The 20,643-nt window shown below is 39.0% G+C and overlaps 1 protein-coding gene across 1 annotated transcript in view; it reads left to right on the top strand.

Annotated features, from left to right (window-relative positions):
- dnai4 (dynein axonemal intermediate chain 4) overlaps positions 1-14,836 on the top strand; it is a 138,201-nt gene extending 123,365 nt beyond the window's left edge. Inside the window, exons 14-18 of the mRNA XM_048602428.1 lie at positions 47-145; positions 3,504-3,733; positions 6,623-6,773; positions 9,688-9,801; positions 14,265-14,836. Of these exons, the coding sequence (XP_048458385.1) occupies positions 47-145; positions 3,504-3,733; positions 6,623-6,773; positions 9,688-9,801; positions 14,265-14,276 (606 nt within the window). The 3' untranslated portion in view covers positions 14,277-14,836. The remainder of the gene's footprint in view (positions 1-46; positions 146-3,503; positions 3,734-6,622; positions 6,774-9,687; positions 9,802-14,264) is intronic.
- The last annotated feature ends 5,807 nt before the right edge of the window (positions 14,837-20,643 follow it).

Here is a 20,643-nt window from a genome sequence, read left to right as displayed (position 1 = left end):
TTCCACTTCATTATGCCACCATTGAATGTATTCTGATTTATTGCAGGAAGCTAATATTTACCTGGCTGGCACAGAAGAGGGTTATATTCATAAATGTTCATACTCCTACAATGAACAGTTCCTAGAAACCTATGGAGCCCACAAGGTATGTGACAACTAAAGTACAAAATTCAACTTAGCTCTCCTGATGATTCAGTGAATACACAGCTTATATGATCCCAGCTCTGCAGTCTGTTCTAGTTCATAAAAAGTGACAGCAGTGCTTTGTGCTCTGGAAAATGTAGGATATCCAACCCTACCCCATCACTACATGACCCTATTGGAATGCTTTTTGGTCACACTTATTCAAATGCTGATTGGTGGTTAAGGGCTGCCATATGTTCTACATACAATCAATGACAGCACACTCTCCTTTAGCCAGAATAGGTAAGACGTGTACAGACACCATATAGTGAGGCTTGATAGTGTGATAACTGAGGCCTTGTACTGGCGTGGGAGGGCAGGAAACAGCAGTAGGCAACTGGATACAAGCTGCCAGTTAATATTCTACCCCACAATATATTTAATCTATTAATATTTAAAGATTAAATTATTGATGCCCCAGTTAAAAGTAAAAGGAATGTCTTTTTAAGTGTAGTAATAGTATTGCAGTATTCTTAGCCTCTGCTCAAGAACATGCCATGAGACATGATGAGGTTGGCCGTCATCCAGGGGGATGCTAAAAGGAACAGAATCTGTTCAATTTATTACATTTTGATATATTTGATGAGTTATTTTCCTAGTGTGAGCAAGTTAAGGTCATAGGTTATATTTTAGAACAATGTGGAAAACTGTCCAGATGTGTCGTGTTAAAAATAAAGGAATGTCTTTAAGTAAAGATAGTCTAACAGTATACCAAGTAGTCATGTTTCTTTTTCTGATCATAACACTGCAAGCATTTTTTAAAATCTGGTCTATGTTAACTTCGAATTTGATGTAAGCTTTATTAGGTTTTATTGTTATGTGTACTCAAGTAAAAGGATATAGAAGTACAGGGAAAAGTGTATAAAGTCACCATTCTCTGGTGCTGTCTTAGGTACAAAGGTACCCAGGTACAAAATCTTAGATATAAAATAGAAAAATAAAGAAATAAAGTTCAAATTCAACATGACAGCCTTTCTCAAGTACTTAGCCTTGGGCCTGGATCCGGGCTATTTCACCCCAACACTGAGACCATCACCAGCATGAAGCAATCAGCCAGACTCGCGGCCTTTTGCTGCACACCACTGCAGAACTGTGTCGCTATTCTTCCGCACCGCCTTGTCTCGGCCACCACCACTACGAGACTGCACTGAGCCAATCTCAGTAATGCAGCCACCAATGAAGCTGCCGGGTCCTGCACCTTGAACAAGGCCTAAACGTGCCTCCCTCTCTGACTGCTGGGAACACAATCATGTCTCCCTCCACTGCTGCCGCCAGGAACAAACCTTGCCTCCAATGTGTTGGACACCTTGATGCTATCTGACCTCTTCACAGAAGGAATATAAAGTTAAAGTTAAAAAAAAAAGCAGAGAAAGAAAAACAATGTAAAAGTAGGCAGAGCAGACAAGCTCTGGGGTCCTGGGCTCACGCGCCTGTACGCTGCACTGCTACTCTGCTGACATCTTGACTGGTTTCAACTGGAGTCCACGCTGGGCATCATCTCGCTGCCATCGATGACATCCAAGGATGAGAGGTAAGTAGAAAGAAAGGAAACAAGAAAAGCGGAAAAAAAGAAAAGAAATGGAAGGAGCAAACGAGCTCTGGCTCAGGAGTCCTGCTCCACCATCATCTTGAAATTTAGACAATAATGTCCATATTCCACTTCCAAGAAAACAGCAGCAAATTAACTTATGGTAGTGTTCCACCAGTCTCCGTTTGAAATCCTACAGAGATTGGCAGACCCTAGGAAAATGGTGTGAATGGCCATCTTCAGTCACCTGAACAATAATCATGACATTTTATCTGTTCTCCATCAGCGTTGCAAAAGGAGAACAGTAGAATCTCCATGAATATCAAAGCCTACCGTATATGTTTTTCTGAAACTAAAGTGCTGTTAATCGCCAGATTGACATTTCGAATTTTGTAGTAATTGCATTGAAAAGTGATTGCAAATACAATAATTACCACATCCATTTTTTTATTGATCTGTTTTAGTACCAGAATCTACTTGGAACAATGAGTAGTATCATAGTTAATGATGCTAAAAGCTATAATGCATATAGATTGTGTAATAAACTATGAGTACAATAACAGGCAAAATATGATATGACTCTTTGGAGTAAATGCGCTTGTGCTCCAGCATTTGGCCATATCAATTAGATGTCTTGAGATAAGAGGATGATCTGTGATTTGTTAACTAGGTTCAGATAGGGAGCATCACAACTATCCTTAGCATTAGTAGGTACTGGGAAAAAAGTAATCATGGTTAATGCCCTGATTGTTGTTCAGTAAAGACTTACTTACAGTCTGTAGGTGGGTTTCAGAAAGGACTGTAGTGGATCTAGCTGTGATAGCCTGTGACACTTATTATCTAGGTTCACATTTAAAACGTGGCCTCCTTTATGCCATTCAAAGTTATTTCCTGTAGGAATAGAAAGACAAAAAGGGAAAAGTCAAGTTTTGAAGATGACAGTTTCTCTACTTGTTCAATTCTTAATTTCACTGTGCTGCTTCTAAGTTGAGACGATAGGAATTTGGGCATTTGCACATTTCTTCAAGTATGGAGAAACCTGAATGGTGATACATTAAGAATTCACTGAGAGTCATCAGATTGTAGGTCTGTTGACAGGAGTTAATTTACTGCTGTAACTTTATTTCAGTAAATGAAGTATGACCTATTTTCATGAGAAATCTGGGTGAAGAGCCAAAGTTAGCCACGTACGACATCATCAACTTTAAAAAATAGCAGAGAGGAATTATAAACAACATAAATCTTGAATTTTAAAACTATTTAAATTACACAAGGAAAAGAAGATGGTGAGAGGTAAGGAATGCTACATTAATACAAACAGAACGCTGGAGAAACACAGCAGATCAGGTAGCATCTGTGGAGAGAAAAACATAGTGTTTTGATTCTGATAGTGTTTTTTAGAAGAAGAGTCATGTCAAGACTCGAAACCTTAACTCTGTTTCTCTCTCCAGAGGTGCTGCTAAACCTGTTGAGTTTCTCCAGCACTTTTCTGTTTTTATTTCAGATCTCTACCATCTGCTATGCTTTGCTTTTATTTTAATGAACTCCACAAATTAAAAATCTTGGATTCAAGACAGATAGAGCCAAAAATGATACAAAAAAATCTTGTTTCAAGCACAGGGAAAGTGGAGGAAGCAGTTTGAGTGAATATACATATTCTTTAATCTTATTCATTGTTTTATCTTAAAAGTGGATATATGTGGATATGCTGAAGCAAATAATATCAAGACATCAAATTTAATAACTATATTTCATAACAAATACAAACTGTATCTTTATGTTTCTTTTCAAGGGGCCAGTGTATAAAGTAACATGGTCGCCATTTTCTGTAGACACTTTTCTGAGCTGCTCTGCTGATTGGTCTATTCATGTATGGAATCAGGAAATCCTAAGGCCCATTCTCCGCTTTTCTTCGACTATCACAAAGGCTGTGCATGACATCATTTGGTCACCAAAGTCTGCCACTGTGTTTGGAGCTGTGAATGAGGACAGAGTGGAAATCTGGGACCTTGCTGTCAGCATGTCAGTATTCCATTTTCTAAAAATATTATTAAGAGTCACTGGTAATCTTAGAAGAAAGTGTTTTTCAAGAAGATCAGTTAGTAATAGCAGCATCTAATACTATTACAAAGACACAAACTTAGAATATCGTAATTTTGAATTTTAACTTGAGCTAAGTTAGTTAAGCTACCCAAGAAAGCATTTGAAGTTCTGCAATTAATCTTAGCTGCACTTTAGCTAGGGTGTTAAGGGGGTGGCTGCGATGGGTGTAGAAGGGAAACTGATGGAAATCAGCCAGGGTTCCCATTTTTGAACAATATGATTACTATCAAATGAGCCCTATCTGAAAGTTTACTACATGGACATCAGGTGATGCCAGGAATTGACTCTTGTTAATCATCACTATCTAGGATCACGTCTAAAGTGTGAATGCTTAGGTAAAGGATATGAGAACTACAGGCATTCACAAAATCATATCCAAGCAAAAAGTATCAGTATATACAAGACAGGATGGAAGAAATGGGAGAATAACCTCAAGGAGATAGCATTGTATAAAATCTTCTAGGTTCTCACTTGCTCCAAAGAAAATCGGGTCTTATGGACAGGCAGCATATTTCTAGAGAAATATTATTTTTGCTACAGGCTTCTGGTCCTGGCACAGTTTAAAATGGCTAATTAATATTTTGATATCAAGAAATGTGGAAGCCACTGACCATCAAGTACCAGTGGAGGGGAATACATTGATCATCCTGTGAGTTAAAGCATGCAATGGGAAAGCTTCTTTAGAATTTAAACTCTATTTTCAGCTGGATGTCAACATAATGTTACCTTGAGTAGCAGTTAGCATTGTTATAGCATTAATTTGAATCAATCAAGGTAAATGGATAGAGATAAATGAAGGCAGTTGGGGTGGAGGTGATGGCCTACTGACTGGACTACTCACTAGACTGGACAGGAAACTGCCATCCTTATCTGGTCTAGCCTACATGTGACTTCAGACCCACAGCAATGTGGTTGACTCTTCACTGCCCTCTGGGCAATTATTGATGCCTAGCCAATAATACCGTCATCCCATGAATGAATAAAGAAAAAATAAAGAAAGACAACAAGCCTCTTAACGATCTGAAGACAAAGCAATGGACCTGTTCCAAATTGCAGTCAGGATGAAAAATTCACACTGGTATAATACAACAGATGTTCTGACTAACTTTTGAAAACTGCAGTGCACCATGTTATCTTATAGAATCATAGAATCATACAGCACAGAAACAGACCTTCTGCCCAACTCTTCCATGTTGACCAGGTTTCCTAAACTGAACTAGTTCCATTTGCCTGCAATTGTCCCATATCCCTCTAAACCTTTCCTATCCACCCACTTGTCCAAATGTCTTAAATGTTGTAATTGTACTCGCCTCTATTACTTCCTCTGGAAGCTCGTTCCATAATACGCACCACCCTCTGTGTGAAAAGCTTGCCCCACAGATCCCTTTTAAATCTTTCTCCTCTCAACTTAAACCTATGCTGTCTAGTTTTGGACTCCCTGCCCTATGGAAAAGACCTTAGCCATTCACCTTATCAATGCCCCTCATAATTTTATTTACCTCTATACGGTCACTTCTCAGCCTCCTACATGCCACTGAGGTTAAAGCAAGAGCATTCTTTATTATTAAATGTATGTAGTGCCTTTAATGTTTTTAGAAAATCAATTATTCAGTTATTATGAAGTTTCTGGGCAGAGAAATGGCAGATGGATTTTAATCCAGATAAGAGTGAGGTGATGCATTTTGGGAAATCAAATCCAAGAGGAAAAAATCCAGTAAAATGGCTGCACCTTAGAGAATTGATATAATTGATTAGAGAGGATCTTTGGATATAAATCCGTAGTTCCTTGAAAGTGGCGACACAATGTAATAAAGAAGGGATATGGCATGCTTGCCTTCATTGGTCAGGGCATTGAGTAAAAATATGGAAAGTCATGTTGCAGTTTTATAAAGCTTTAGTCGGGCTACATTTGGAATATTGTATATAGTTCTGGTTACCACACTATAGGAAGAATGTGGAAGCTTTGGAGATGTTGCAAAAAATGTTTACCAGGATGTCACCTGGATTGGCGTATATTAGCTATAAGGAAAAGTTGGACAAACAAAGATTGTTTTTTACTAGAGCATCAGAGGCTGAGGGGTGACTTGATAGAAGTAAACAAAATCATGAGAGGCATGGATAGGGTGGATAGTCAGAGTCTTTTTCTCAGGATGGAAATCTCAGATACTAGGGCATAGATTTAAGGTGAGAGGGGGAAAGTTTAAAAGAAATGCGCAAAACAAGATTTTTACACATAGAGCAGTAGGTGTCTGGAACACACTGCCAGGGATGTTGTAGAAGCAAATACAATAGCAGTTAGACAAGAGGTATTTAGGCATGAACAGGCAGGGGATAGTGGAATACAGATCGTGTGCAGACAGATGGGATTAGTATAGAATGGCATCACAGTCGGCATAGACAAAGTGGGCCGAAGATACTGTTCATTTGCTGTAGTGTTCTAAGTTCTATGTTTTAGTTGCTCTTGTTATGTAAGCAAATACAATAGAAAGGTGCACCTCGTACCTGTAACTTTCTAAGGTTTTAAGTATCACATTCTAAAATACAGTTCAGCATTGTTGGCAAGTTATGAGGGTTTGAACGGAGACCTTACTGATTTTCATACTTAACTGTTCAATTTAGTCTGAATAATGACTTAGAGGTTAGTGCTTACAAATCCATGACACCAGTGATCAAATTAGAAAATATAGATTGTAAAATTTATATTCCATTTATTTCAAATTGTATTCCTTTATAGTAAACAGAGAATTACCAGAACAAATCTTCAAAGCATTAATTCTTTACTCATTTTGCTATTACATCTTTTGATAGATTGGATCCTGTTATTATCTGCCCAGCTAGTGAAGGATCAAGTTTATCCACCATATTGTTTGCTAAAAATACAGACTGTGTTCTTGTTGGTGACAGCGATGGAGAGGTTATCATATATGAGCTCCTTAATATGCCCCAGCAGGAAGATTCTGTAAGTCGCATTTTGGGTACTATACTTTACAATATCATATGAATTTCTGTCTTCTAAATGTGTCTCCAAAATTTATACTTGAGTGAAATATCTTTTATGATTCAGTATGTAAATTATTGTTGATTATCTACATAATGTTCCCATATATTTGAATGTAACAATTTGTAAATAGGTTGTAAATAGTAAGCAGATTCTGGCTGATATTTTCCATTGCATGTCGTACACCCAAGGCCTAGATCAAGAATTTCCTTGGCAGGTTACGGACTGAACTTTCAAGGACAGATTCTAGGACCATGTCAGCAATCTTTCCAATAGCTCTTAATTGGTCATCACAAGCGCAATAAAATTATGCATACAGGGCTGGTTAACCATATTGTTGGCCTGATCAAAGAAATATATCTCTGTAGCCTTGGCAGCACAACTAAGAGTAGTGGACACTTCTGAAGCTGCATGGAGAGTGTGTGGGCACTTTATTTTGAGATGCCCTCACAGTGGAGCTAGGAAATGTTTATCTGTCTGGACCAGGCAGACAGCCAGGCAGGCCTCAATAATCAGAGCATTAACCACTCCAGTGACAGAATTTTACTGTGGTGGAGTGTTATGATTGCAATTGATATAAATACTCAAAAAGTCAGATCCCAGAATGAAACCTGGCTTGATAGACCGTAAGTTTTATTTTTGTAATTTGGTTATACCAGTGGCCAGTCACTCAGCATATTCACATGCTGAACATATTCACATTGCATGAGGAATACTAAACTAAATATTCATGAAACAATTTGGAAAGATCTTATCATCAACAGCAAAAAGAAAGATTCAACTCTTTTCCCCAGCAATATGCTTTACAGATACTCAATTCCAATGAAGTATCATTCCTTTCTTCACCCTTTAAATTCTTATTCAGCTAATAAGGTCACAAGTACTTTTTTCAGTGATATACCAGATATGGTTCCCTTTGTCTCCCCCAGAGACACACAAGTAAACTCACTGACTTTCACACTGGGCGTTAAGAAAAAATCTCAGTTCTTTTTCCAATCACATTGACTGCTTTTCAGGCTAAACAGCACATCTTTTCTTCTGAACACAACTTGTGTCTGACTTCTCTTTCTCTGTCTCATAGAAGCTAAACATAGTAAACACTTCAGCAATTATATAATCAGGTAGCTTGTCCAGGTATTTGGCAGAAGTCACATCATTACTTGAAAATACTGTTTTCACCCTTGACAAAAGCAAGTCACCTTCACAGTACTAAAAACCAAAAAAGTTCCAAATAACAATAATAAATTATAGACCATCATCATAGATTGCTTTTGCAGCTAGGGTCGCCTTCTTTGATCCATGTATAATAATGAAATGCTAAGGATGGACTCCCTGTACCCTAGTGTAAAATCGGGTTTAGTTTTTTTGGAGTAAGTTCACCTCTGCTGTGCTGGCTTGCACTGCTTCATCTCTTAGAGTGACAACCCTTTGATTGGAATGAGGTGGAACTTCCATCTCTCATCAGGAAGAAGTGTCAGTCTACATTCCTTTTGAGTTCTCCAACTGCTGTTCAAACCTCTGAAGTTTGTGTGTGGAAGTGGCTGGAGAAACCAGAATTGAATGCAAGTAGTGTGCATATACTCTCAGAGTGGTTATTGGGCTTTGCGTCCATGCAGTTTAGAGGGAACGTTAGTCTTGCCTCAAAACTCTGCTTGCCAGTTGGAGATCAGTGGCTGTATGCCACAATAGGATTGGTGACCAGTACAGATACTGCAAGAGGCCAGAAAGGAATGAGAACCATTGATGCCACCAAACCCAGATAAGTCCAGGATCTTGCCCAAGCCAGCGTGGAGGGGTGTTAGGTGGGATACCATGTTAGACAGGAACAGTGGGTGCAAGGAGGCAAAACTGTGTGGAGAGATCTCCTCTGATTAGTATAAGAGGTTCACTGCACCCCACCTTTCACTGATCATTAAACCTGCTGGGCTACATATGGGTACAAGCCATTCCTACTGCCCATTAAATCAGGTTGGTGACATGATTAAGCCCTTAATTTGGCATTAATTTCCCACTTAAGGGCTCAAATTAGACCAGGGCTGAACAGCACTACCTCCCCCCAGCCCCCTCTCTCCCCATATCTCCCAAACCTCCATAATATCAAGGCTAAAAGCATGGCACCTTCATTTATGGGCTCACCCACCTGTTTTCAGATAGCTTGTAGCAGATGCACTAATGCTAAATTGAACTTCAGACTGGAATTCGAGGATCAGGTGTTCAAGCAGACAGTGAACCTTTTTGCCGACGTCAGCCCATCCGCCATAACTCACTGGAGCATTAGGCCAAGGATATTTTAGTTCCCAAGTTTGATTTGAGAGTGTTATCTATCATTGCTGCAATTTTGTGGACCCACTACTGAAATTCAAACAAGGCCTGACTGCCAAAATTGTTCAAGCATCAAACAAATGATTTTGTGTTGGCAGCTCCCTTGCCCTACTCACCCAACAATTGCTTGGCCTAGATTTCAACTCTAAACTTACTTCAATTTAGTATTGATAATAATAATAATATTGGTCAGGATGATTTTTCCCTTCTGAGGGAATTTCCCATGTTGACTGCGCTTCACTAGGTTATGGTATATGTATTCATCTTCTGTGAAATAATTTACCCAGTATTAAGTATGACTAACTACCTGAATTTGCTTGTGAATGATTTTTAGCCGGTTTTCAACATGTTGCACTTCCTCAATGCTTATTGACTCTCTAATAATGTGCAGCAAAGCCTACAAATTTCCTTCCTCAACCCTTTCATGTTGGTCTGGGATAAATACCATCTATCTTTGGTGGTTTCGAAGTTTTGAACCTTAATAACTGTCCAGGGCTTCAATTACACTTGTAACACAGTAATTAATGCTGTCTTATTTTCTCTGCAACCACAGTTGACCGTGCTCGATGGCATCATTACAGCCACATTGGCCAGCCAAGTTATGAGCAGTTCTTACAAAGATTCATCAGAAGAGCTAAATACCCATGCGACTAATATTTGTGATACAGTTGAGTGATTTTTAAAAATATATTAAAATAAAATGAAAAATGATTTTAACATAGTTAAATGCACTAATACAGTAATTTTTGAATGTTTTGAATTGATTATAGTCCTAAAGAATATTTTGTAGCACTTCTTCAGCTGAGTTTTATTCTACAATACTTGTATTATTTTCAAATTGCATCAACAGGTAAAAAAGAATTTTAACTGGGCGGTTGGTGCCAGTGACTTTGGTTAATTTGACAAGCTTGATTACTGCATAAGTTAACAATATTTGTTGTATCATCAGTTACTGTTGCAGCTACTCCTTGATATTAGGAAAGATTAAGAAAATGACAGAGGCAATTTATCTGAGTAAATCTGATTTTACAGTTATCATTGTTTGCTTCAGATGGGATTGAAGTTATAATTTAGTTTTTTTCACCCTGGGGAACATGCTGTACTAGGTAGAAATTGTTTGAAACTATGGCAGCCCTGTCTTTGTGCAGATCATCTTAGTTTTCCCAAATAAACATCCGCTCACGAACATCCTATCAATCAATCTATAGGTAAAATGGTATTTTATCAAAATTATTGATTCAAAGCAGTGTAAAAATATAACAGATTGGAATCAGTTCATTTTTGGCAATCCAATGAGATAAATTTCCATCTTCACCACCTGGGTGGCAATCTGATAATAGCTCAGACCCTTATTATAGAACCAGCCTGATTTTCATTCTGTTTATTTCAATAGATTGAAATCAGATCCGTTCTACAATGGATTGGGAACCACTATATGTATTTATCATCTAGATGTGCAGACAGCAAAGTTACCCCAGTGTTCTTTCAAGAATTAGCTTTGAATTACTGGTAGATCAATGTTTGCTAATGTAGGTGTAACATTTAGAAAGTTTGGGGGGTACTTACTTGAAATATTATCAAAGCACTCCAGGGGAGTTGTATCCGTCACAGAGGTATTTATATTCTATGGTCAGGTTAGCTCAGGGCTAAGAAATGTGAGGTTAAATGTTATTGTTATGTATATCCAGTTTATCCAAGAAGAGGTCTGAGATAGTAAGAACTGCAGATGCTGGAGTCAGAGATAACACAGTGTGGAGCTGGAGGAACACAGCAGGCCAGGCAGCATCAGAGGAGCAGGAAAGTTGACGTTTTGGGTCGGGACCTTTCTTCAGAAATTGGGAGGGGGAAGGGAGCTCAGAAATAAATAGAGGGAGGGGGGTGGGGATGGGGTATGTAGGTGGGATGGTGATAAGCGAGTGCAGGTAGGGAGTGGTGGGGATTGGTCAGTGAGGTGGGAGGGGTGAATAGATAGCAGAGAAGATGGACAGGTTGTGTCAGGTCAAGGAGGCGGGAATGGTCATGGGATGAGGCTGAGGGTGGGGAGATCTGAAAGTAGAGTCAGAGGTAGATAGGATAGTGAAGAAGGAGTTTGGTACGCTTGCTTTATTGGTCAGTGAATTGTATATAGGAGTTGGGAGGTCATGTTGTAACTGTGAAGGACATTGGTTCGGCCACTTTTGGAGTATTGAGTGCAATTCTGGTCTCCTTTGTATAGGGAGGATTTTGTGAAACTTGAAACGGTTCAGAAAAATGATGGTGAATAGGTTGGGGCTATTTTCCCTGGAGTGTAGGAGGCTGAGGAGTGACCTTACATAGGTTTATAAAATCATGAGGGGCACGGATAGAGTAAATAGACAGGGTCTTTTCCAAGGGAAGGGGAGTCCAAAAGTAGAGGGCATAGGTTTAAGGTGAGAGGGGAAGAATTTATGAGGGACCTAAGGGGCAACTTTTTCACACAGAAGGAGATGCGTATATGGAATGAGCTACCAGAGGAAGTGGTAGAGGCTGGTACAATTACAACGTTTAAAACGCATTTCGATGGGTACATGAATAAGAAGGGTTTAGAGAGATATGTGCCAAATTCTGGCAAATGGGACTAGATTTATTTAGGATATCTGGTCGGTATGGACATGTTGGACAGAAGGGTCTGTATCTGTGCTGTACATCTCTATGACTCTATTACTCTAATTGTTTTAACAATATGGATTTTGAAGCTTCCATCCCCACTCCCCAATTTGCATGTTCCCCAATCCTCCTCCTTGCTGAAATCCCCTGCTTCCTACCACATCTGCTTGCCAATGCTTCCACCTCCCCAAGCCCTTCTGCTCATCGTTCCTCCCACTCACCATCCCTTCCACTTACGGTCACTCCTGCTCATTGCCTATCCTGCTCCCTGACCTTCCCACTAGTCTAAAAACTCCATTGCTTATTTCATCCCTATTGCTGCCCCTTCACTAAGCTCCCAAAGGGATGGTTCAGGAGAAGGAAGCAGTAAAGTGAAACGGAGCTGATGAGGAAAATGGCAATTGGTAGAGATGAGGAACACAAGGATCAAGGAGTAGGAGAGGCAGTGAGTGGGAGGATTGGTGAGTGTAAAGTTTAAAAGATAGGGTGTCATCAAGCAGGAAGGTCAAGGAGCAGGAGATCTTTAATCAGGAATGTCAACGAACAGGAGATTGTTGAACTGGAGAATCCAGGAAAGGGGAAAGGCAGTTGGCAAGAGGATTGGCGAGTAAAAGAGGCAATGACTGGGATAATCAGTGAGTAGGAAGTAAGTTGAAAGTGATAGCATATTTCTTTTATATTGCAAATTTGCATTGTTATAAAAGTTATTTCAGTTTCAAATGTTATGTTTAGGAATGTACAGTTTTTCATCTTGTAGGGTTTTATGTGTAATTGTTTTTCTTAGTAGTAATGTTTGACAGAACCTAATTACAGCTACATTGGTTGTAATGGGAAAATCTGACTTGCTTAAATTTTTTAATTTAAGCTTGAACTTTTCACATACACAACATTATGTGGGGAATTATTGTGGGTGGTTAGTGGAAGCTTTGACTTCATTCTAACAATAAGCTGTGTACCAGTGTTCTTGGCTCTATGCTTGGAAAACAAAGAATTGAGAAGGAAAATACAAGCACCAAAGTTGGATCTTACCTAAATATTCAATAAAAATAAATCTGGTAGTGAGTCAGATGAACAGCACATTATTAATTTTATTACCGCAGTTTTTATGCAACTAAATATTTGTGCAATTAACACATATTAATGTATTCTAAATCCATTTCTATTTGCCATAGCAAATATCATCCTGCAGAGTTTGTTTTATTTAGTCTGTATTACGCACATTGGACATCACACAGTGCAAGTAGTCATTTTCCTTCACTTTTCCATTTGTCCAAAGATGATCACTCCATGACCCAGCTGCAACTCATACATTGGAATCAACAATGGCAAACTCAGCCCTAGCTAACCTGCAAAATTGTACTCACTAGTTGGGACAACTGTCCACAGACTAGTCAAGCAACAACCTGAAATTATACAGGAGCAGAATTAGGCCCACTAAGTCTGCTCCATTGTTTGATCGTGACTGATGTGTTTCTCAATCCCATTCTCCTTTCTTCCCCCATAACCTTTGATTCCCTCACTAATCAAGAATCTATCTATCTGGCTTAAATACACTCAAAGACTGGGACCACACAGCCTTCTGAGGCAATGAGTTCCACAGATTCACCACTCTCTGGCTGAAGAAATTCCTCCTCATATCAGTTCTAAATGGTCATGCCTTCACTCTGAGGCTATATCTTTGGGTCCTAATCTCTCCTTCAAGGGGAAACATCTTCTCCACAACCACTCTATCCAGGCCTCTCAGTATTCTGTAAGTTTCAATGAAATCCCTCTCATCCTTCTAAACAATATTGAGTTAGACCCAGAGTTCTCAACCACTCCACAATTGACAAGCCCTTCATTCTCGTGATTATTCTTGCAAACTTCCTTTGGACCCCCTCCAAGATCAACACATTCTTCTTTAGATATGGGACCCAAAACTGCCCAGAAAATTCCAAATGCGGTCTGACTAGAGCCTTATACAAGCTCACACTTTCCTCACACACTGTATTTCATCTACGACTTCTTTGCCAACTTTCCTAACCTGTCCACATCATTTACAAACATTTTAATACTTATTGCCTCAAACTTACACAAACCACAATGGTCAAAAGTCTGGACTTCCTTCCCATTCTGCACTAAATTACCATTTGCCCCAAGTTTCCAATTGATGCATTCTGTTCTGCAAACTTCTGTGTGCATCAACAGAGGCAACACAAGCATCTGAAATATTTTATATAACAATGAATAAAAATTCTAACAACTGCATTATAACTAACTGCTGAATATTTTTCTTCGAATCTTTAATGCAATCTAGGAAAAGTGAATAAACTTGCCATCATTTTATTGATTGGACACACAGACATCTGCAGACTTCAGGAGCCCTTCAACGATTTGCTATATTGGCTGCCATGCATGCAGTCATTTTTTTGACACCATATTCTCACAGCAGAACCTTGTATATAGTAATATGTAAAATTGTGACTATTTTAAATATGCCACCTAATAATTTTTATTTACTCTCAGGTGTTATCTTAGACTGTATCAGCAGATGATTCATGCATGGAGGGTGTGACTACTGAGCCCAATTCTATCTTCTTCAATATCCACATGTATCCATGTTATGATTAATGGATCAGAAGATGGATGCCACAGGACGTTTTTCTTCATTTCATAGCCCAGGGATGCTTTGTATCCAAATTACTGCCCTGGCTGAGATTAACTCAACACAAGTTTTCTCACTGAGAGTTCAAAGAATTAAAAATATTCAATATATGTTCAGATTATAAGACTCTGGTCAAATATTTTGCACCCAAAGTGTTTTTTTTTATAGATTGTACAATCGTATCGAACTACTTTAGTAAAACAAATTTATCACATGTGAAGTCAAAAAGAAATCCATCAAGGCCTAAATGGAACTGTCCTGGCAATAAATCTACTAGTCTTGTATAAAGTCTTCAAGGGTTTTATTTCAAGCAGATTTCTAGATTTACAATGATGATCTCATTATATAATTTCAAAGTAGAATTTTAACTTGGTAAAATATTAACATGTATCACTTTAAATATGTTGAAAGAAATAAATTTCATAAAGAGTAAGCTATTAAACTAACTATTTTTTCTTTTCAATTTAAGAAGTGAAAAGTTATTTACTTAGTTCTAATTTAATTAGCTGATATAAAAGTAACATTTCCAGGTTTTCTGTGAACAAATAAACATATATGAAATAAAAAAATTCATTTTTGTATTTGATGTTTTAATGCAAAGATATTCAGTGATGTTCTTTTTTTGTAATATTGTCCTCTGTCTATCACCCTCTCCTGAAGTGCTAATTCTTTCTTGATTATGTTGTGTTACACCTCACAGTTGGCATGCTGAGTCAACGCCAAAGCATCGCAAGTATATTATAATATGTGACCTAAAGGTATGAACATCTCAGACTCCACCTTAATTGGCACCATTGGAAGTATGACACGTTGTGAAAGTGTGCTACTTTTTCAAATAGCCCAGATACTAAAATAGTAGCATAGAAGGTAGAAGCAGGAGTAGGCCATTCAGCACTTCAAATCTGCTCCACCATTCAATATGATCATGGCCGATCATCCAGATCAGTACCTTGTTCCAATTTTTCACCATACCATTTGATCTTTTTAGCCATAAGAACTGTATCTAATTCCTGCTTGAAAGCAATCAATGTTTTGGCCTCAACTGCTTTCTGTTTCAGAGAATTCTGCAGGCTTACCACTCTCTTGGTGCAGAAGTTTCTCCTCATCTCAGTCCTGAATGACCTGCTCCATATCTTTAAACTGTGACCCCTAGTTCTGGACTCTCAGGTCATTGTGAACGTCCTTCTTGTGTTTGCCCTGTTTATTCCTGTTAGAACTTTACAGGTACTATGAGATCTCCCATTATTCTTCTAAACTCCACCAAGTAAAGAAAAAAGAATGGTACAGCACAAGAACAGGCCCTTCGACCCACCAAACCTGCACCAACACATGATGCTTCTAAACTAGAAAACCTTTTGTCTCTATGCAGTCCTTATCCCTCTATTCTTTGCCTATTCATGTATCTGTCAAGTTGCCTCTTAAATGTTGCTATTGATCTGCTTCTATCACCTTTGTCAGTGCATTCCAAGCACTTACCACCCTCCGTGTAAAAAAAAATTGCCTCACATCTCCTTTAAACTTTCCCCCTTTTATTTTAAACTTATGTTCCCTCGTAATTGACATTTCTACCCTGGGAAAAATACTCCGATTATCCATTCTATCCATGCCTCTCATAATTTTGTAAACATGTATCAGGTCACCCATAGGCCTCTGACTTTTAAGTGAAAACAAATTAAGTTTGTCCAATCTCTCCTCATAGCTAATGCCCTCTACACCAGGCAACATCCTTGTAAACGTTTTCTATACCCTCTCCAAAGCTGCACATCCTTCTGGAAGTGTGGTAACCAGAACTGTATGCAATATTCCAAATGTGGACTTATCAAAACTCTACACAAATGCAACATGACTTGCCAATACTTGCATGCCATATGCCAAGACCATTTTATCGACTCATATTGCCACTTTCAGGGGACTGTATCCCTCTGTATGTTAATAAGTCGAAGGGTTCTGCCTTACTGTGTACTTCCCTCCTGCATTAGGCCTTCCAAAATGAATCACCTCGATATTGTTCAATCCATAGTCTATAGAATATTGAAAGATGATCCCATCGACAGTGGTTCATGTGTGAAATGAACTGCCAGAGAAAGTGATGGATGCAGGTACAGTTACAACATTTAAAAGGCATTTGGATAAGTTCATGTCAGGAAAGATTTGGAGGGATATGGGCAAAGTGCAGGCAGGTGGGACTTGTTTAATTTGGGGACTTGTTGGCATGGACTGTTTGGACTGAAGGATCTGTTTCCATGCTGTGTGACTCTATGACTGTATAACAATGATCAAATAGTGGAGCAGACCCGATGGGCTGAATGGCCTAATTCTACTCCTGTATCTTATTGTCTTACGGTACACAAAGAAAAACATATCAATGAAGTGCAGTCAATCAAGTGAAAGGCAAACTTCAGATGACCAAGACTTCTTTATTGTTAACATCACCCACCATGTTAACAGTATAAGGAGATCAGAAGCTTTTTACCTCTATTAACGTTGTACGTCCTGAAAGGGCAGGTTGATGTACCATAAAAGCTGAAATTAACACAGGAGCTAGTGTTAACGTTTACAATTACGCGTCCTGAATGGCATGTACCTCAGCAAGTGCCACGCCATGATACAACCTATAATTCAGCATAAAACAGATAACAAATTCAGTGCATTAGCAGATCACTCTGCAGTGCCAGTACACAAACTCAACTCGGCTTCCTGAAATCTTCAATCTGTTGGATGCTGATGATTCAGCAGTGACAAGACCTGCAATATGCACAGTTCTTGGTACGATCGCAATTCATGAGATTCAAACCACACCACTGTGGCGGAGCACACCAGGTGTGAGGCAAATGAATCAGTCAATGATCTAAAACACCTCTACATTGACTGCTTGGACACAACCATCAATTTTAAGGTTGGTGCAATGTTTTTATCTTGAGGATGATGCAATCCCATTTATTGATCTACCAAGGAAGTGCAGGGCGAATACTCTGGAGAAGCTTCTAGTGAAACTGAATAAGATGCAGGAAAATGATATTATGCAGAAGGTCCACGCTACACAGATTGCTGTAGTTTCATTTATATACATCTTAGAGAAGAATGGAACCATAAGAGTATCCATAGATCCAAGATGCCTCAAGCCTTCACTTAAAGCTGTCCATACAAAATACTAAGGAATAATTAAATCCTAAATTTTTCAAGGCCTGGTTCTTTTCCAAGGTGGGTACAAAGCATTGGCACTGTTCTGTCCATTTAGCAGAAGATTCTGAGGGATTCATGACATTTAGGATGCCACTTTGACAGTACTGATTCCGATGGTTACCATTTGGGCTATCAGTAAGCCAAGACCTATCTCAGCAGCACATGGATAGGATTATTGAAAATGTACCCGGCTATGTTTGCACAGCTGTCACATTGCAGTCATTGATAAAACAAAAACAGAGCTTAACAGCTGTTTCATTCACTGATAGCAGCAGTGCTATGACAAAAATTAGCATTTAACAGCACAGAACCAGGTCAACATCAGCCAGCTAAACCTTTTCAGCTCCATGGAGTCCTTCCCATTCCAGGCAAGATTGACGATTTTAAACAAGTGCCAACCACACTGCATGAAAAGGATTTGTGATGTTTCTTTGGATTTTTCAACTTGCACTCACCAGGGGTGGCACTGCTGCCTCACAGCGCCAGGGGCCTGGCTTTGATTCTAGCATTGAGTGACTGTATGGAGTTTGCACATTCTCCCCACATCAGTATAGGTTTCCTCTGAGTGCACCAATTTCCTCCCACAGTCCAAGGATGAGCAGGTTAGGTGGATTGGCCATGCTAAATTGCCCATAGTGTCCAGGGTGTGTAGGCTAGTTGGATTATCCATGGGAAATGTAGGGTTATGAGGTAGGATGGAGGGTGTCATGGTTGGGTCTGGATAGGATGCTGTTTGGAGGGTCAGTGCAGATTCAGTAGGTTGAATGGCCTCTTTCTGTTCTATAGGGCTTCTAGATTCTTTTTTCTCACAAAGGGCATCCTTATGTGTAGCAAGATAACCACACTCTCAATTCACCTAAGTTGGCTCTGTCAACAAAACTGTGTTCACTGAATTAATACAATCCCAGAAAAGATATGATTCTCAACGTGGATGCATAATAAATTATGCTTGGACAGCAAGTGTGGATAAGCTAGCCCAGCAACCATGTTTCTAGTCATTCTGAGACAAGAGACCATTCTTCTTCAAAGACAAAGGAGAAGGAAAGAGATACACAACCAGTGAGCAGTTGAAGAACTTGCAAAACTGTGCACTGGACAGAGAATGAAATTCAAACTGCATATACAAATATTTGGAAGTTTTCTAGAATATATACCCAGCCTAGATTGTAGAAAGTCTTTGCTGATCATGATGCTACATTGCAAAGAAACCAAAGTCAGCTCTGACCAATGTACAACATGCCAATCATACACAAAAAGAGTGAAGAAGAAATTCCTGATGACAATTGTGCAGTTATGTGGAGAGATGGCAACCAACAAGACAACGTAGTTGGTCAGCAAAGAGTAACCATGAACAACATATACCTTCCTAAATGGGTGTACAATCACCAGAGCAGGGTGAGTTGTCAAACCTCCAAAGTGTTACACAGAAGTCTAGCTATTAATCTTGCAAACTTGTTTTATCAGTTTGTATTATATCAAATTGACAACACATACCTATGCACAGTCATGTATATCTATTTGGGATCATTTTTTACTTGTGTGAAAAGGGATAAGTTGTGTTATGACTGATATCCAGTATGCCATATACTTTTAAGAGGCATGTTCATGATATCAATACTGTATCATAGTATTTAACCTGAGGATGTAAATGTCCCGCACACCATCTTAATTGGGGCCTCTTGAAGCCTGACACATTGGTAAAAGTATGCTACTGATTGTAACCAAATCAATTATCATTAGCCCAGACACTGAAGTTCCCATGATTATAATAACTACATGCATCAGAAACTGTAATAAACATCTGTTGAATTTTTCAGTACATGTAACTCTTGTTTTGTTCTTACACTATGGGAGCTCACGTAAGCATTGTTTAATAGTTATAGTGTGTACCATCTACGAGATACTGTGCCAACATTTCCTAGGGCTCCTAAGACAGTGCCTTTCAAACCCACGACCACTTCCATCTAGAAGAACAAGGATAGTAGCTACATGGGAGCGCCACCACCTAAAAGATCCCTTCCAAGCCACTCACCGTCCAAACTTGAAAATAAACCACTATTCCTCAGTGTTATTGATTCAAAATGCTGGAACTCCCTCCCTAACAGCATTGTGGTTGTACCTGCAGCAAATGGAATGTAGCAGTTCAAGAATACAACTCACCTCTATCTTCTCAAGGGCAACTTGGGATAGACAATAAATACTGGATCCAGGTAGCGACATCAACAGCCTATGAATGAATTTTTTGAAAAAAGGCTGAGTGCCTTTGATGGAATCCAGTTATGAGCAGGTTTTTATATGTAAATGCTGCTTAATAGCATGAGCAATGCTGATGTGAGTTAGGGCATTGACACCAGAGTTGTGGATGACCTCAAATTTACTATGGGATGCAAATGAAATATGCATTGGAAAATTCAAGCCAAGAGGTAGCAAAAGACAAGTATGAGAATTTTAGATTAATTATGACATGGTGTGGAGTTAGGTGATGATACAGAGCTGAAAGGATAATTAGAGTGATAAACACTTTCTCTGTAATTTTGAATATCTACTTGTAGTTTATTTATATCTGACCAAAGAACCAGAACTTAGATAAATGCAGGGCTGGATGAACACAGCAGGCCAAGCAGTTGTGTTCATCCAGCCCTGCACCTTGTTGTCTCGGATTCTCCAGCATCTGCAGTTCCTACTATCTTAGATAAATGCAGCAAGTTTCTAATGCATGCATAATTGTCACCTTAAATGCATCTATCATCTTGTGCAAACATTTAGAGATTACATCTTTAAACAAAAACACAAACATTGTTCACACTATTTCATCATCATTTGGGGACAATTTTAAACTGTGGTGTGACATTTAAATAAGATAGTAAAATGAAATGGCAGTAATATAACTTTAGAATGACTGGACTACATAGCAACATAAAACAGGTACTGGATAATGACAGAGATAGTAGGAACTGCAGATGCTGGAGAATCTGAGATAACAAGGTGTAGAGCTGAATGAACACAGCAGGCCAAGCAGCATCAGAGGAGCAGGAAGGCTGACGTTTCGGGCCTAGA

Source organism: Rhincodon typus, chromosome 10, assembly GCF_021869965.1.
Source record: "Rhincodon typus isolate 14 chromosome 10, sRhiTyp1.1, whole genome shotgun sequence".
NCBI classification, from domain to species: domain Eukaryota; kingdom Metazoa; phylum Chordata; class Chondrichthyes; order Orectolobiformes; family Rhincodontidae; genus Rhincodon; species Rhincodon typus.
The sequence above is the reverse complement of the archived record's forward strand: the minus strand, read 5'-3'. Positions and strand labels throughout refer to the sequence as shown.